The sequence below is a fragment of the Ahaetulla prasina genome, chromosome 5 (assembly GCF_028640845.1).
Source record: "Ahaetulla prasina isolate Xishuangbanna chromosome 5, ASM2864084v1, whole genome shotgun sequence".
In the NCBI taxonomy this organism is placed as follows: domain Eukaryota; kingdom Metazoa; phylum Chordata; class Lepidosauria; order Squamata; family Colubridae; genus Ahaetulla; species Ahaetulla prasina.
In genome coordinates, this window is record NC_080543.1 from 53,623,525 (window position 1) to 53,636,774 (window position 13,250).

General features: G+C 33.6%; 1 protein-coding gene across 3 annotated transcripts in view; it reads right to left on the minus strand.

Annotated features, from left to right (window-relative positions):
• APP (amyloid beta precursor protein) overlaps positions 1 to 13,250 on the minus strand; it is a 113,549-nt gene that overhangs the window by 41,823 nt on the left and 58,476 nt on the right. For all 3 annotated transcript variants that reach the window (XM_058186748.1, XM_058186747.1, XM_058186746.1), the window contains exons 5-6: positions 12,764 to 12,957; positions 9,864 to 10,069 (exon numbers count right to left, since the gene is read on the minus strand). In XM_058186748.1, the coding sequence (XP_058042731.1) occupies positions 9,864 to 10,069; positions 12,764 to 12,957 (400 nt within the window). The remainder of the gene's footprint in view (positions 1 to 9,863; positions 10,070 to 12,763; positions 12,958 to 13,250) is intronic.

The following is a 13,250-nucleotide window of genomic DNA, read 5'->3' on the forward strand; positions in this document are numbered from 1 at the left end:
ACCTATTCTATACCTGTGCATTTGGTTTTTCTTGCCTAAGTGTAAGAGCTTATTTTTCTCACTACTGAATTTAACTTTGTTGGTCCAATGTGCAATCAAGACTATCAAGATCCTTCTGTATCTTGAATCTATTCTTCTAAAATGTTATTCACTCTAGCTTGGTGTCTGCAAATTTGGGCCCAAGACAGAACCTTGAGGTGCCTCAATACATGCTCCCCTCCATGCACTTGTAGTTCTGTTGAAGATTACATGTTCAGTGCATGTGATCAACTACCGGTAGTTGCAAATCCATTTGGTGGTGATGCTGTCTATCCAAAATGTTTCTATCTTAACAAGAAGTGGGCTGCAGTTTACTTTATCATATGCCTTACTGAAGTCTAAGTAAACTATGACAACAGTATTTTCCTGATCCACTAATTTAGTCACTTTGTCAAAACACGCAGTAAGGCTTGCCTGGCATGTTCTGTTTTGACACTCCCATTTTCTTTTTTCTAGGTGTTTGCATATTCATTGCTTAACTATCTTTTCCAGGATTTTCCAAGGCATTAGGCTGATTCGTCTGCAGTTTCTTGGATCTATTTTCCCCTTTTAGAAGACTGTACCCACATCAGCTGTTTTGTAGGTCTCTGGTGGTTTCTGGTACTCCATGAGCTTTGAAACATTTGGTTCAGTGATTTTGAGTTAACATCTGTCAGAATGTGAACCCTGAGATGTAATCAATCTGGTCCTGGTGATTTGAACTTATCTATAATGGATTGGTGCTCTTTTAACATTTTCTTGCTTATATTGATTTGTAGTCTTTATTTTGTTTTATGATACTGCTTTTGATAGGTTTGACTATTTTTTCCTTTTATGTAAAGACAGATGCAGAGAATTAATTAAGCAGTTCTACTTTCTCTCTGCTACCTATCACCTCCTTACCATCTTCTCCCATTAGTTGACCATTTCATTTACTTTAATCTTCTTTTTCCATGTTGAAAGCAACATCATTATTTTTGACATTTGTTACAAGTCTTACTTCATTCTGAACCTTAGCTTTCCTGATTTCATTTTTTGCAGATTTGGGCTATTTGTTAGTTTTCTGTTTTAGTTATGTGTCCCACTTTCCATTTTTTATTCTTGTCCTTTTTGTCTCTGTTTATCAGAGAGTTCTTTATGCAAGCATGCTGGTTTCATTGGTGGTCTCTTATTTTTCTTTCTTAGTGGTACTGTGCTAGATTGCACTTTTATGATCTCAGTTTTCAGAGCTTCCCAAGTTTCTTGAGTTGTTTTCCTCTTTAAGATTCCATCTATGTAATCCTTCATAAATTCATCTCTAAACTTGTGGATATCAGCTCACTTAACGTCTTAAGACACTTGTCTGACTTGTGCTTGCATTATGTTGAATTCCAATATGACATCGTCATTCTCCCCCAAAGCTCCCACAACTTCAAATCCCTGTGTCAAGATGATTGACCTAGATAAGCAGTTTCTAGTAGACTAAGAGAAGCCTTGAAGAAATCTTTGATATTGGAAAAAGAAAAACTGAAAATAGATCAAACCTTATCATAGAATTTGCATGAACTCAGAATTAAGATTCTTAGAAGTAAAAAAAGGACAAATATTTTTTTCATCAAGGTTTAAATAAGACATGTTTGTATAAATATGGGATCCCTTTATGAACTTTTCGTGGACATTAGGATTGAAATGTTAATTAATGGATTTGTGTATGGATAAAGGATCAGTTATGGGAAGAAGAGATAGAAGCAGTCCTCAGCTTATGACAATTAAGTCCAAAATTTCTGTTGCTAAGTGAGATATTTTTTAAAGTGAATTTTGCCCCATTTTGTGACTTTTCTTGCCACAGTTAAGTGAATCACTGCAGTTCTTCAGTTAGTTACACGGTTGTTAAATGAATCTAGCTTCCCCATAGACTTTGTCAGAAGGCTGCAAAAGGTGATTCCATGACCCCGGGACACTGCAACTGTCACGAATACATCCCAGTTGCCAAGCATCTAAATTTTAATCATGTGACTATGGGGATGCTGCAATGGTCGAGAGAAAAAAAAAAGGTCAAAGTCACTTTTTTCAGTGCCGCTATAACTTTGAATGGCCACTAAAAGAACTGTTGTAAGTCGAGGACTACTTGTACTTATATGTAATATAACAGGGGATGATGAATTATGACATTTATTTGTCCTTAAGATTTAAGACTGAAAACTATTTCTTTATTTTTCTTTCTCATATTCTTTTCCTTTATTTTTTGATATACTTTTAATTCTCTTTTTTCGTTACTTCTACTCTTTCTGTGTTTCATTTGTATTTTTTTACTACTTTTATTAAAACCTTCAATAAAAGTTATTAAAAACATGGAAATGTGATCTTCTTTCTTGAGGACAAGTAGAAAAATATACAGAACTATTGGATTTAACATAAAGAAAGTAATGCAACTTTAAAGATAGTCTTTTGAAAACCCATTCAAATATAATACAAGCATAATTTGCAATTTTAAATGTGGTCTGTTTCACTATTCCTTTTATTATCAGTTTGTTCTCAAACACCACAATAATGTCACAGGGATCATTATGAAGTCATAAGCAGTCAATAAAGGTGCTATAGTTCACTAATAATTACAAACCTTAGAAGAAACCAATGAATCAAAGAGGCTCTGATTTGCTGACATTGCCAAAAAAAAAAAAATTAAATACAGCTTTACATGTCATACCTATCATACAGGGATATATCTGATTATAAAGTTTCATTAATTTAACAGGAATGAAATCCAACTAAGTTATTATGTCGCCTTCTTGTTTTTCTGAGAAACAGTAATTGCTAAAAACAACTTTCATTTATTTCTTGCCAATGGGCAAAAAATAACAGGCTGCCACCTGTCATCTTTCAGGCACGAGTAACACTGTTATGTTCTTTAAAATGGAAGCATATTTGTTCTATCAAGAATATTTTGGCCGCCACTTCGTAAATATTAATGTTTTAAGAAATTATGATAAATAAAATTATGCTAGGCTTTTATTTCCCTGGTGATCCCTGTATTCACTTGTGCCTAAGGGCACATGTTCAAATCTAAGACTTCATACGGAATGAATCATCACTTTATAACCCACATTTTACAATTCATCGAAAAATCTGAAATCATGTTATTCTTGGGGACAGTACTCAGGCTGTCCATGTCTGAATTCAGAACCAATGCTAAGGGGAAAGAGTTATTTCTTTTGTTCTTACTATGATTACAGGTTTGGGGTGATAATTACAAGACTAATACTTCCAATGTGTTCTGCACATCTTGACTGTGGTTAGTAGAGCAAGTCCTTTAGAAATGCTGGGAGAAGAAATGAGGCTAAAGCACATGGTTACTGTGGCATCTCTGGTTAATGATATTCAACCTCCAGGAAATGTATTGAGACTGTTTATTGCCTTCCCTCCATGAATGATTAAACCCAAATAAAAGTTTTGTTCTAGTCATAGAGGAGAGAAGAAATATGGATTTCTCCTTCAAACAGAATACAGAATTCCATAAAATATTAATCCACTATTTGATCAATATATGTGGAAATAATAAACAATCTTTTTTAAATGCTTGGCATAAGAAATTTATTACGTTTACTCTTGTGATGGCATATTACCAACTATGCTTTCCAAAAACTATTCTTGACTTACTCCTGCTATATTTTCTCTATGCTTCATTTCATAGATCTTCATGGCTATATGATTACAAAATTATGAATTTTTCCAAATTCATCAGACAAAAACAAAAATCCAAAATCTGAATTTTCAAGAAATAGGATGTAGCAATTTTCATGAGGCAAAAAGATAAAATACAAGTTAATGTTTGACTGATAGGTATTGCAGTATATGTGTAGATTTGAGAAACCATTCATTCAGTTTATTAGACTTTTCTGATAAAACAGTAAAATTAACATTATTTTACAAAATTAGTATTTCTATTTTTCTAAAAAAATAGAATGTAAAACATATATCTTTATCTGCAATAACACTGACTTAAAAGTCCCAAAGTCCCTGTTTAAAATGAATGTATAAATAATAAGAATTCAGGACCTTGACTGAAGTCCTGCAAAACACACAGATTCAATTTATTTTCCAGTACCACCAATCATACTTTCTAAGAATTCTTGAAAAACATTCAGAGCAAATCAGATTAGGGATACCTTGGTTTACAAAGCATTGTTACAGAAGAAGCTTGACCATATAATGGTCAAATCACTGATTTTAAAATTTTATTGAATTGACATTTGTATCCTATACTTCAACGGAGAATAAATCTACAAGGACAAAAGGCAACATATTAAATCTCCATCTATTTTTGTTACACACCGACCATTTTTTCAGCTTTATTTAAAACGATGACCTTACTGATATGAATCCTTCCTATTTCATACCTTACTAAATATGTTTGTCATATGCTTGATTATATTGATTCGTAGTCTTTATTTTGTTTTATGATACTGCTTTTGATAGGTTGGTCTATTTTTTCCTTTTGTGTGAAGACAGATACAAAGAAGGAATTAAGAAGTTCTGCTTTCTCCCTGCCACCCATCACCTCCTTACCATCTTCTCCTATTAGTTGACCATTTCGTTTACTTTAATCTTCTTTTTCCATGTTGAAAGCAACTTCATTATTTTTGACATTTGTTACAAGTCTTACTTCATTCTGAACCTTAGCTTTCCTGATTTCATTTTTTGCAGATTTGGGCTATCTGTTAGTTTTCTGTTTTAGTTATGTGTCCCACTTTCCATTTTTTATTCTTGTCCTTTTTGTCTCTCTTTATCAGAGAGTTCTTTATGCAAGCATGCTGGTTTCATTGGTGGTCTCTTATTTTTCTTTCTTAGTGGTACTGTGCTAGATTGCACTTTTATGATCTCAGTTTTCAGAGCTTCCCAAGTTTCTTGAGTTGTTTTCCTCTTTAAGATTCCATCTATGTAATCCTTCATAAATTCATCTCTAAACTTGTGGATATCAGCTCACTTAACGTCTTAAGACACTTGTTTGACTTGTGCTTGCATTATGTTGAATTCCAATATGACATCGTCATTCTCCCCCAAAGCTCCCACAACTTCAAATCCCTGTGTTTGGTTGGGTAGTGTACATCTATGGTAACCTCGTTTCTTTTTCCTATTAATGCAAATGCATTCAAGAAGGTTTTCATCCTTGGTTTTTTACATTTCTGTAGAGATATAGTTATTTCTTACCTATTATGTGACTAACTTCTCTTTTGTTAGATCTATTTGTTTTAAACAATTTAAATCCCTCTAGCATTATTTTCCAGTCATAGGTTTCATTCCACAAAGTTTCAGTAAAGGCAACAATATTGTATCTGCCCTCATGTACTAAGATTTCAAGTTCATGCTGTTCCCTATACTTTGAGTGTTAATATAGAGGTATCTGAGTCCAATCTGAACAACCCTGTGTTTGCTTCCTATGTCCCCTGTTTTGTGTGTTGTTTCCCTTCTTTCTCACCACTTGTTGATTGCCTTGAGGTATATGCTTTGGGATTAGGTCCAAATTTAAAAAAAAACAAAAACAACCACACACACACACAAAAACCCTGTTCAACTATCTTCAAATCTTCAAAATGACAAGTTTGAAAAACTACCTGGTGAATTTACCTTTGTATTTGACAACAGAAAATTTTATTATTAGCTTGTGAAATTAAAATATTAGTAATAAATGGCAAAAAGCTAAGTAGAATCTGGTTCAAGAAAGTTTATCAGCAAATTAAGGAACCTAGGAAAATGGGATACTGGGACATTTGCTACAAGATATTGGAAATAACTATATAAATAAAAAGCACTTTCATGTGAACCAGTATGTTTAATCTCTCTTACATCAAAACAGAAATTGGAAACTTTTATAATTTCAGAAACTAAAAACTAGTGGGGATTAAAGATTCCAGGCAGAAAAAATCCCCAGAAAAGCTTGTCTTTTTTCCCCTTTGGTCAGCATTGGAACTTGGAAAATAACAGAAAATGCTCTGGCATTTGAAATACTTGAGGACAGGGATGGGCAATTAATTTTCCCAATGGCTTAAAGAGACATATGAGTAACTGAGACTGTTGTGGAGGGCTACTGCCTCTTCCCTGCTACTGTTGCTGATGCTGCACTAGCATCACACTCTCTGCTGCTGCCCTGCCATTGCCACTGTTCCACCTACCATCACCGCTATGGTCCAACCAGAGGTTGTGGACTTCAACTCCCAGAATTCCTCAGCCAGTTTTTCTGGCTGAGAACTCTGGGAGTTGAAGTCCACAAGTCCTAAAGTTGCCAAGGTTGGAGACCCCTGGTCCAGACGAGGACCACTCTGCAGGCCATAAAATGCTTAGAACTGCTTCAGAAGGTTCTTGAATAATGGGTTCAAAAAACAGCGGCTTTATTCTCAGGAATGATGCATATTTTATGAATAGATTATGTCCAGAAATATTAAAGAAGAAATTATTAATAACGAGAACATCTTGGAAAACACACAAGATAAAAAGAGGAAAGAAATTTTGCTTGATGCAGAAATATCAAAATGTAAAGAATTTGCAAAATATTGAGAAATTAGAAAATTATGGATTGTAAGACAGAATCAATAACTAAAGTGGAAATATAAAGTACAAGTCAAGATGATTGACTTAGATAAGCAGTTTCTAGTAGACTAAGAGAAGCCTTGAAGAAATCTTTGATATTGGAAAAAGAAAAACTGAAAATAGATCAAACCTTATCATAGAATTTGCATGAACTCAGAATTAAGATTCTTAGAAGTAAAAAAAGGACAAATATTTTTTTCATCAAGGTTTAAATAAGACATGTTTGTATAAATATGGGATCCCTTTATGAACTTTTCGTGGACATTAGGATTGAAATGTTAATTAATGGATTTGTGTATGGATAAAGGATCAGTTATGGGAAGAAGAGATAGAAGCAGTCCTCAGCTTATGACAATTAAGTCCAAAATTTCTGTTGCTAAGTGATATATTTTTTTAAGTGAATTTTGCCCCATTTTGTGACTTTTCTTGCCACAGTTAAGTGAATCACTGCAGTTCTTCAGTTAGTTACACAGTTGTTAAATGAATCTAGCTTCCCCATAGACTTTGTCAGAAGGCTGCAAAAGGTGATTCCATGACCCCGGGACACTGCAACTGTCACGAATACATCCCAGTTGCCAAGCATCTAAATTTTAATCATGTGACCATGGGGATGCTGCAATGGTCGAGAGAAAAAAAAAGGTCAAAGTCACTTTTTTCAGTGCCGCTATAACTTTGAATGGCCACTAAAAGAACTGTTGTAAGTCGAGGACTACTTGTACTTATATGTAATATAACAGGGGATGATGAATTATTACATTTATTTGTCCTTAAGATTTAAGACTGAAAACTATTTCTTTATTTTTTTTTCTCATATTCTTTTCCTTTATTTTTTGATATACTTTTAATTCTCTTTTTTCTTTACTTCTACTCTTTCTGTGTTTCATTTGTATTTTTTTACTACTTTTATTAAAACCTTCAATAAAAGTTATTAAAAACATGGAAATGTGATCTTCTTTCTTGAGGACAAGTAGAAAAATATACAGAACTATTGGATTTAACATAAAGAAAGTAATGCAACTTTAAAGATAGTCTTTTGAAAACCCATTCAAATATAATACAAGCATAATTTGCAATTTTAAATGTGGTCTGTTTCACTATCCCTTTTATTATCAGTTTGTTCTCAAACATCACAATAATGTCACAGGGATCATTATGAAGTCATAAGCAGTCAATAAAGGTGCTATAGTTCACTAATAATTACAGACCTTAGAAGAAACCAATGAATCAAAGAGGCTCTGATTTGTTGACGTTGCCAAAAAAAAAATTAAATACAGCTTTACATGTCATACCTATCATACAGGGATATATCTGATTATAAAGTTTCATTAATTTAACAGGAATGAAATCCAACTAAGTTATTATGTCGCCTTCTTGTTTTTCTGAGAAACAGTAATTGCTAAAAACAACTTTCATTTATTTCTTGCCAATGGGCAAAAAATAACAGGCTGCCACCTGTCATCTTTCAGGCACGAGTAACACTGTTATGTTCTTTAAAATGGAAGCATATTTGTTCTATCAAGAATATTTTGGCCGCCACTTCGTAAATATTAATGTTTTAAGAAATTATGATAAATAAAAATATGCTAAGCTTTTATTTCCCTGGTGATCCCTGTATTCACTTGTGCCTAAGGGCACATGTTCAAACCTAAGACTTCATACGGAATGAATCATCACTTTATAACCCACATTTTACAATTCATCAAAAAATCTGAAATCATGTTATTCTTGGGGACAGTACTCAGGCTGTCCATGTCTGAATTCAGAACCAATGCTAAGGGGAAAGAGTTATTTCTTTTGTTCTTACTATGATTACAGGTTTGGGGTGATAATTACAAGACTAATACTTCCAATGTGTTCTGCACATCTTGATTGTGGTTAGTAGAGCAAGTCCTTTAGAAATGCTGGGAGAAGAAATGAGGCTAAAGCACATGGTTACTGTGGCATCTCTGGTTAATGATATTCAACCTCCAGGAAATGTATTGAGACTGTTTATTGCCTTCCCTCCATGAACGATTAAACCCAAATAAAAGTTTTGTTCTAGTCATAGAGGAGAGAAGAAATATGGATTTCTCCTTCAAACAGAATACAGAATTCCATAAAATATTAATCCACTATTTGATCAATATATGTGGAAATAATAAACAATCTTTTTTAAATGCTTGGCATAAGAAATTTATTACGTTTACTCTTGTGATGGCATATTACCAACTATGCTTTCCAAAAACTATTCTTGACTTACTCCTGCTATATTTTCTCTATGCTTCATTTCATAGATCTTCATGGCTATATGATTACAAAATTATGAATTTTTCCAAATTCATCAGACAAAAACAAAAATTCAAAATCTGAATTTTCAAGAAATAGGATGTAGCAATTTTCATGAGGCAAAAAGATAAAATACAAGTTAATGTTTGACTGATAGGTATTGCAGTATATGTGTAGATTTGAGAAACCATTCATTCAGTTTATTAGACTTTTCTGATAAAATAGTAAAATTAACATTATTTTACAAAATTAGTATTTCTATTTTTCTAAAAAAATAGAATGTAAAACATATATCTTTATCTGCAATAACACTGACTTAAAAGTCCCAAAGTCCCTGTTTAAAATGAATGTATAAATAATAAGAATTCAGGACCTTGACTGAAGTCCTGCAAAACACACAGATTCAATTTATTTTCCAGTACCACCAATCATACTTTCTAAGAATTCTTGAAAAACATTCAGAGCAAATCAGATTAGGGATACCTTGGTTTACAAAGCATTGTTACAGAAGAAGCTTGACCATATAATGGTCAAATCACTGATTTTAAAATTTTATTGAATTGACATTTGTATCCTATACTTCAACGGAGAATAAATCTACAAGGACAAAAGGCAACATATTAAATCTCCATCTATTTTTGTTACACACCGACCATTTTTTCAGCTTTATTTAAAACGATGACCTTACTGATATGAATCCTTCCTATTTCATACCTTACTAAATATGTTTGTCATATGCTTGATTCTATTTTGAATTAGAAGTTCACATCTATTTTAATTCTGTATATACCAATGTACAGAAAGATGAAAATCTTGATGATTCTGTTTTCTTTTGCTCTTGAAAAGTCTGAGATGGCAAAAATATAAAGGGAGCACTCAATTTTTACATCATCGGAGAAACACATGATATAAATGACAACATAGAACACTTTGCTGTACACTTTTACTACAGTAGTAAAGGACAAATGTGCACTGTGAAAAACAATTTCTCAGACCTAATGCCTAAAACATCTTACCTCGAACAACCTCTTCCACAGACTCAGTAGTGGTAGTGGTAGTAGCAATGCTTGTTGTTCTTTCAGTGGCTTCCTGGTACTGATCTTCTGTAACTTCTTCAGCCTCATCACCATCTTCATCATCATCATCATCATCATCATCATTTTCATCTTCTACATCTGTAGTATCCCCTTCTGCTAGCTGCTCTTCTGTTACTTTGTCATAACTGCAAAACAACAGATTTGGTCAAATTTTTGATATTGCTAATTCCATCACATCATGGAACAAAGATGGCCTTACTTAAAATTGGTCATCAAAAGAAGGTCTGAATATTTATGGATGTAGGTGTTTTCAAGAAGATAAAAGGAAATAGAATCAATTTGATCCTGAATAAACAATGGCATGACATAAATATCATGATGTATGAAATTTTGTTCAAAGTTTAGTCTCTGACCTCTTGAATCTTTGACAAGCATCAATATCTAAGAATATATTGTTCTACTTTTATATTTTACAGTTGATATTACAAAGGACAAGGTTTATACATAATTACTACAATTACTACTATGGCTGTCTATAGTATTTGAGGGAAATCACTTACATCATTTAAAATGTGCCATTACAGTATATTTTTGTATGGTGCATTCAGTATCATATTAGAAATGTCTGTGATAAAATGAGGCTCATTCTGACATATATCAGCAAACTACCTGGACATAATGGAATTTATTTCCAAGTAGGAACAAGATTGAGTTTAAAATATCCAATTTAGTGCTGTCTTCTCTCAGAAACATTTTAATAGCATGTCTTCCTCTAGATTTAATTTTGAATTTCACAAAAAAATCAACAAATAGAATTACTAGTATATATTCCTCAGGATATCTGATAGTAGCCGACATCTAAAGATTCAGGAGTTTGAATGTAGACCTTTCTGCACAGAAAGCTCTAACATTTATATTTTAAAGGAGAATTTGCCCCTCCTCTCATCTTTTTTATGAGAACAGGACAAGCAATGTTGTGTTATCAAACAGAAACCACAATTCAGAAGAAGACATTTATAAATTTTAAAATCCACTTGAGTTATATATGTTACTGCTACAAAAACAGATGCATGACTAGTTCCAATGGCTTGATTAAAAAAAAAGCTGTGTAAAATAATAATTGGATCTCAAACTGAACATGATGTGTTTCCAAGATCTTAAAAGTTTTTTAAAAAACATCCATCTCTCTCTGTTTTAGTTCTTTAGGCTAATCAGTGATAGGAATCAGCCTATTCGGACTGGTTTGGGTGAACCGGTACTTCAGATGATCAACTGAGAGAGAACCGGTTTGCTCTGACAATTTGGTGGGCCCACCGCCATACTGATCTTTATTTCCTTTGTTTGAAGCCCCGCTGATTGGCGCGGCAGAGCGGATTGCCAAGCCTCAGCTGTTTTACTCACCGGGACTGCAGTAAAAGGTAAGTTTTCAAATGTGAAGCACCCACTCAGTGAACCGGTTGAATCCCACCACTGAGGCTAATTATATCCTACCATCAATTACATAGATATTTAAGTCGACTAAGGAACCTGGGTACTTTGCTAGCTTATGTCTAGTTCAAATAGTAGTGCATTATCTTCCTTAGTCTAACTTTTTTCTATATAATATTAATTAAGGATTGTAATTACAACAGCAAATTACAATAGTGAAAGTTTACAATATTGTACAATTACTTTATTTTTCACTATTATTATTAAACTGATTTTAATATATTTTTTATTTGTGAAACAAACACATAGCCTCAAGTTAAATTTTAGACAGTCAACTGTTTATGAGATGAGAGAGATTACATTGAAAAGGCATCTATCTAACATTTCCATATAAATCTCAAACATGTGGACTTTTTAAGAATTTTAATCCAAAATGCGAACAAAATTCTTATACCTTTACATTAAATGTGGAAATATCCCTAAAAAAAGCTAGGAGTATATAAAACTTGAAACAAGTTTTAAAAAAACTTTAAAACTTAAAAAAACCAAGTTTTATATCTGCTCTTTCCTTATTGCCCCATTGTATGTGTCTTCATAAGATTGCTGTAAATTTCTAACACATATTTTCTGTGTTCTGTGTTAAAATCTTCAGTAAATATAATCACCATTGAATCCTTATATGCTGATAACACCACAGAACAACACAACCAAATAAAGGCATTTCAATATGATATACAGTTGGCAGTAGCAATTATTTAGCTGAAACTAGTAAGAAAGTAGCTAGAATTATTCTACCTCCAAATTCATAATCCATCAGAGAACAGCTAACAAACAGAAAAAATGTTTCCCTGCAGCCTGTCGAAGCTGCTGAAATGATTCATAAATAGTATATTTTTTGAATTTATTTAAAAAGTAGCAGATGATGCAACTATTAAGCTTTAGTAAGATATTTCTTCTTACATACACCAAGAGTGAGTACAGGAGAGTAAAAGGACAGCTTATTTGTCAGCACAGTAGATCTTTCACTGCCAAGATTTTTAATAGGGGATTGTGCTAATCTTGTTCCCACATTATTTAGAGCTTTAGAAATTGTGCTTCTAAACCTCACAAGAAGACTGTGGAAGAATTTCATTTGTAGAATTTATATAGCACTAGAGAATCATACAATGTGACTAAACAATCAAGCCAGAGAAAACACTCCTACTCATATCCATTATGGTTAGGTTAATGGGATGAGTGGAAAAAGCCTGATTAGCAAATCCCCCTGAATCTATTGGGGTGTACAGTACTTTCAAATAAACATGGTCTTAACTAGACTATGTCTGTTACTGTTACAATATCACAATCTTCCTTCACTGTGGACTTTCACTGGGTGATACATATTCCCTATTAAGTTTCTAACCCCTCCCAATACCGCCCCCATCTAATGATGGTACGAAGATCAATCTTACCTGCCATCTGCATAGTCTGCATCTGCACCGCCCCACCAAACATCAGAATCATCTTCCTCTGCCTCAGCTGAATCAATATTGTCACTCTCATCTGCTACTAGGCAGCAAACAAATTCCACACCACGGAATTTGTCAATTCCACAGGGCAAGAGCATGCCATAGTCGTGCAGATTCATTCCCTTTTCACTGCAGGACTAAAAAGAAAGCCAAAAAGAGACACAACATATACAGTCACTAAAAACTAACTTTTAAAAACTGGTACAGACTGGGTTGTGAGTCAATTGTCTTAGTGCTAATTCAAACTCTATACAGCAGCAGCCTTCAACCCCAGTCCATGGCCAGTGGGGGGCTACAGCCAGTTTGGAACTGGGACGCAGAAGTGGTGGGTGAATGCAAGTATGTGAAGTGCATTTGTGAATGTGGCACGTGCATGAGTGCCACCATCCCCCCTCCCCCCAGTCCACCACCGCCTCCGCCAGTCTGCAAA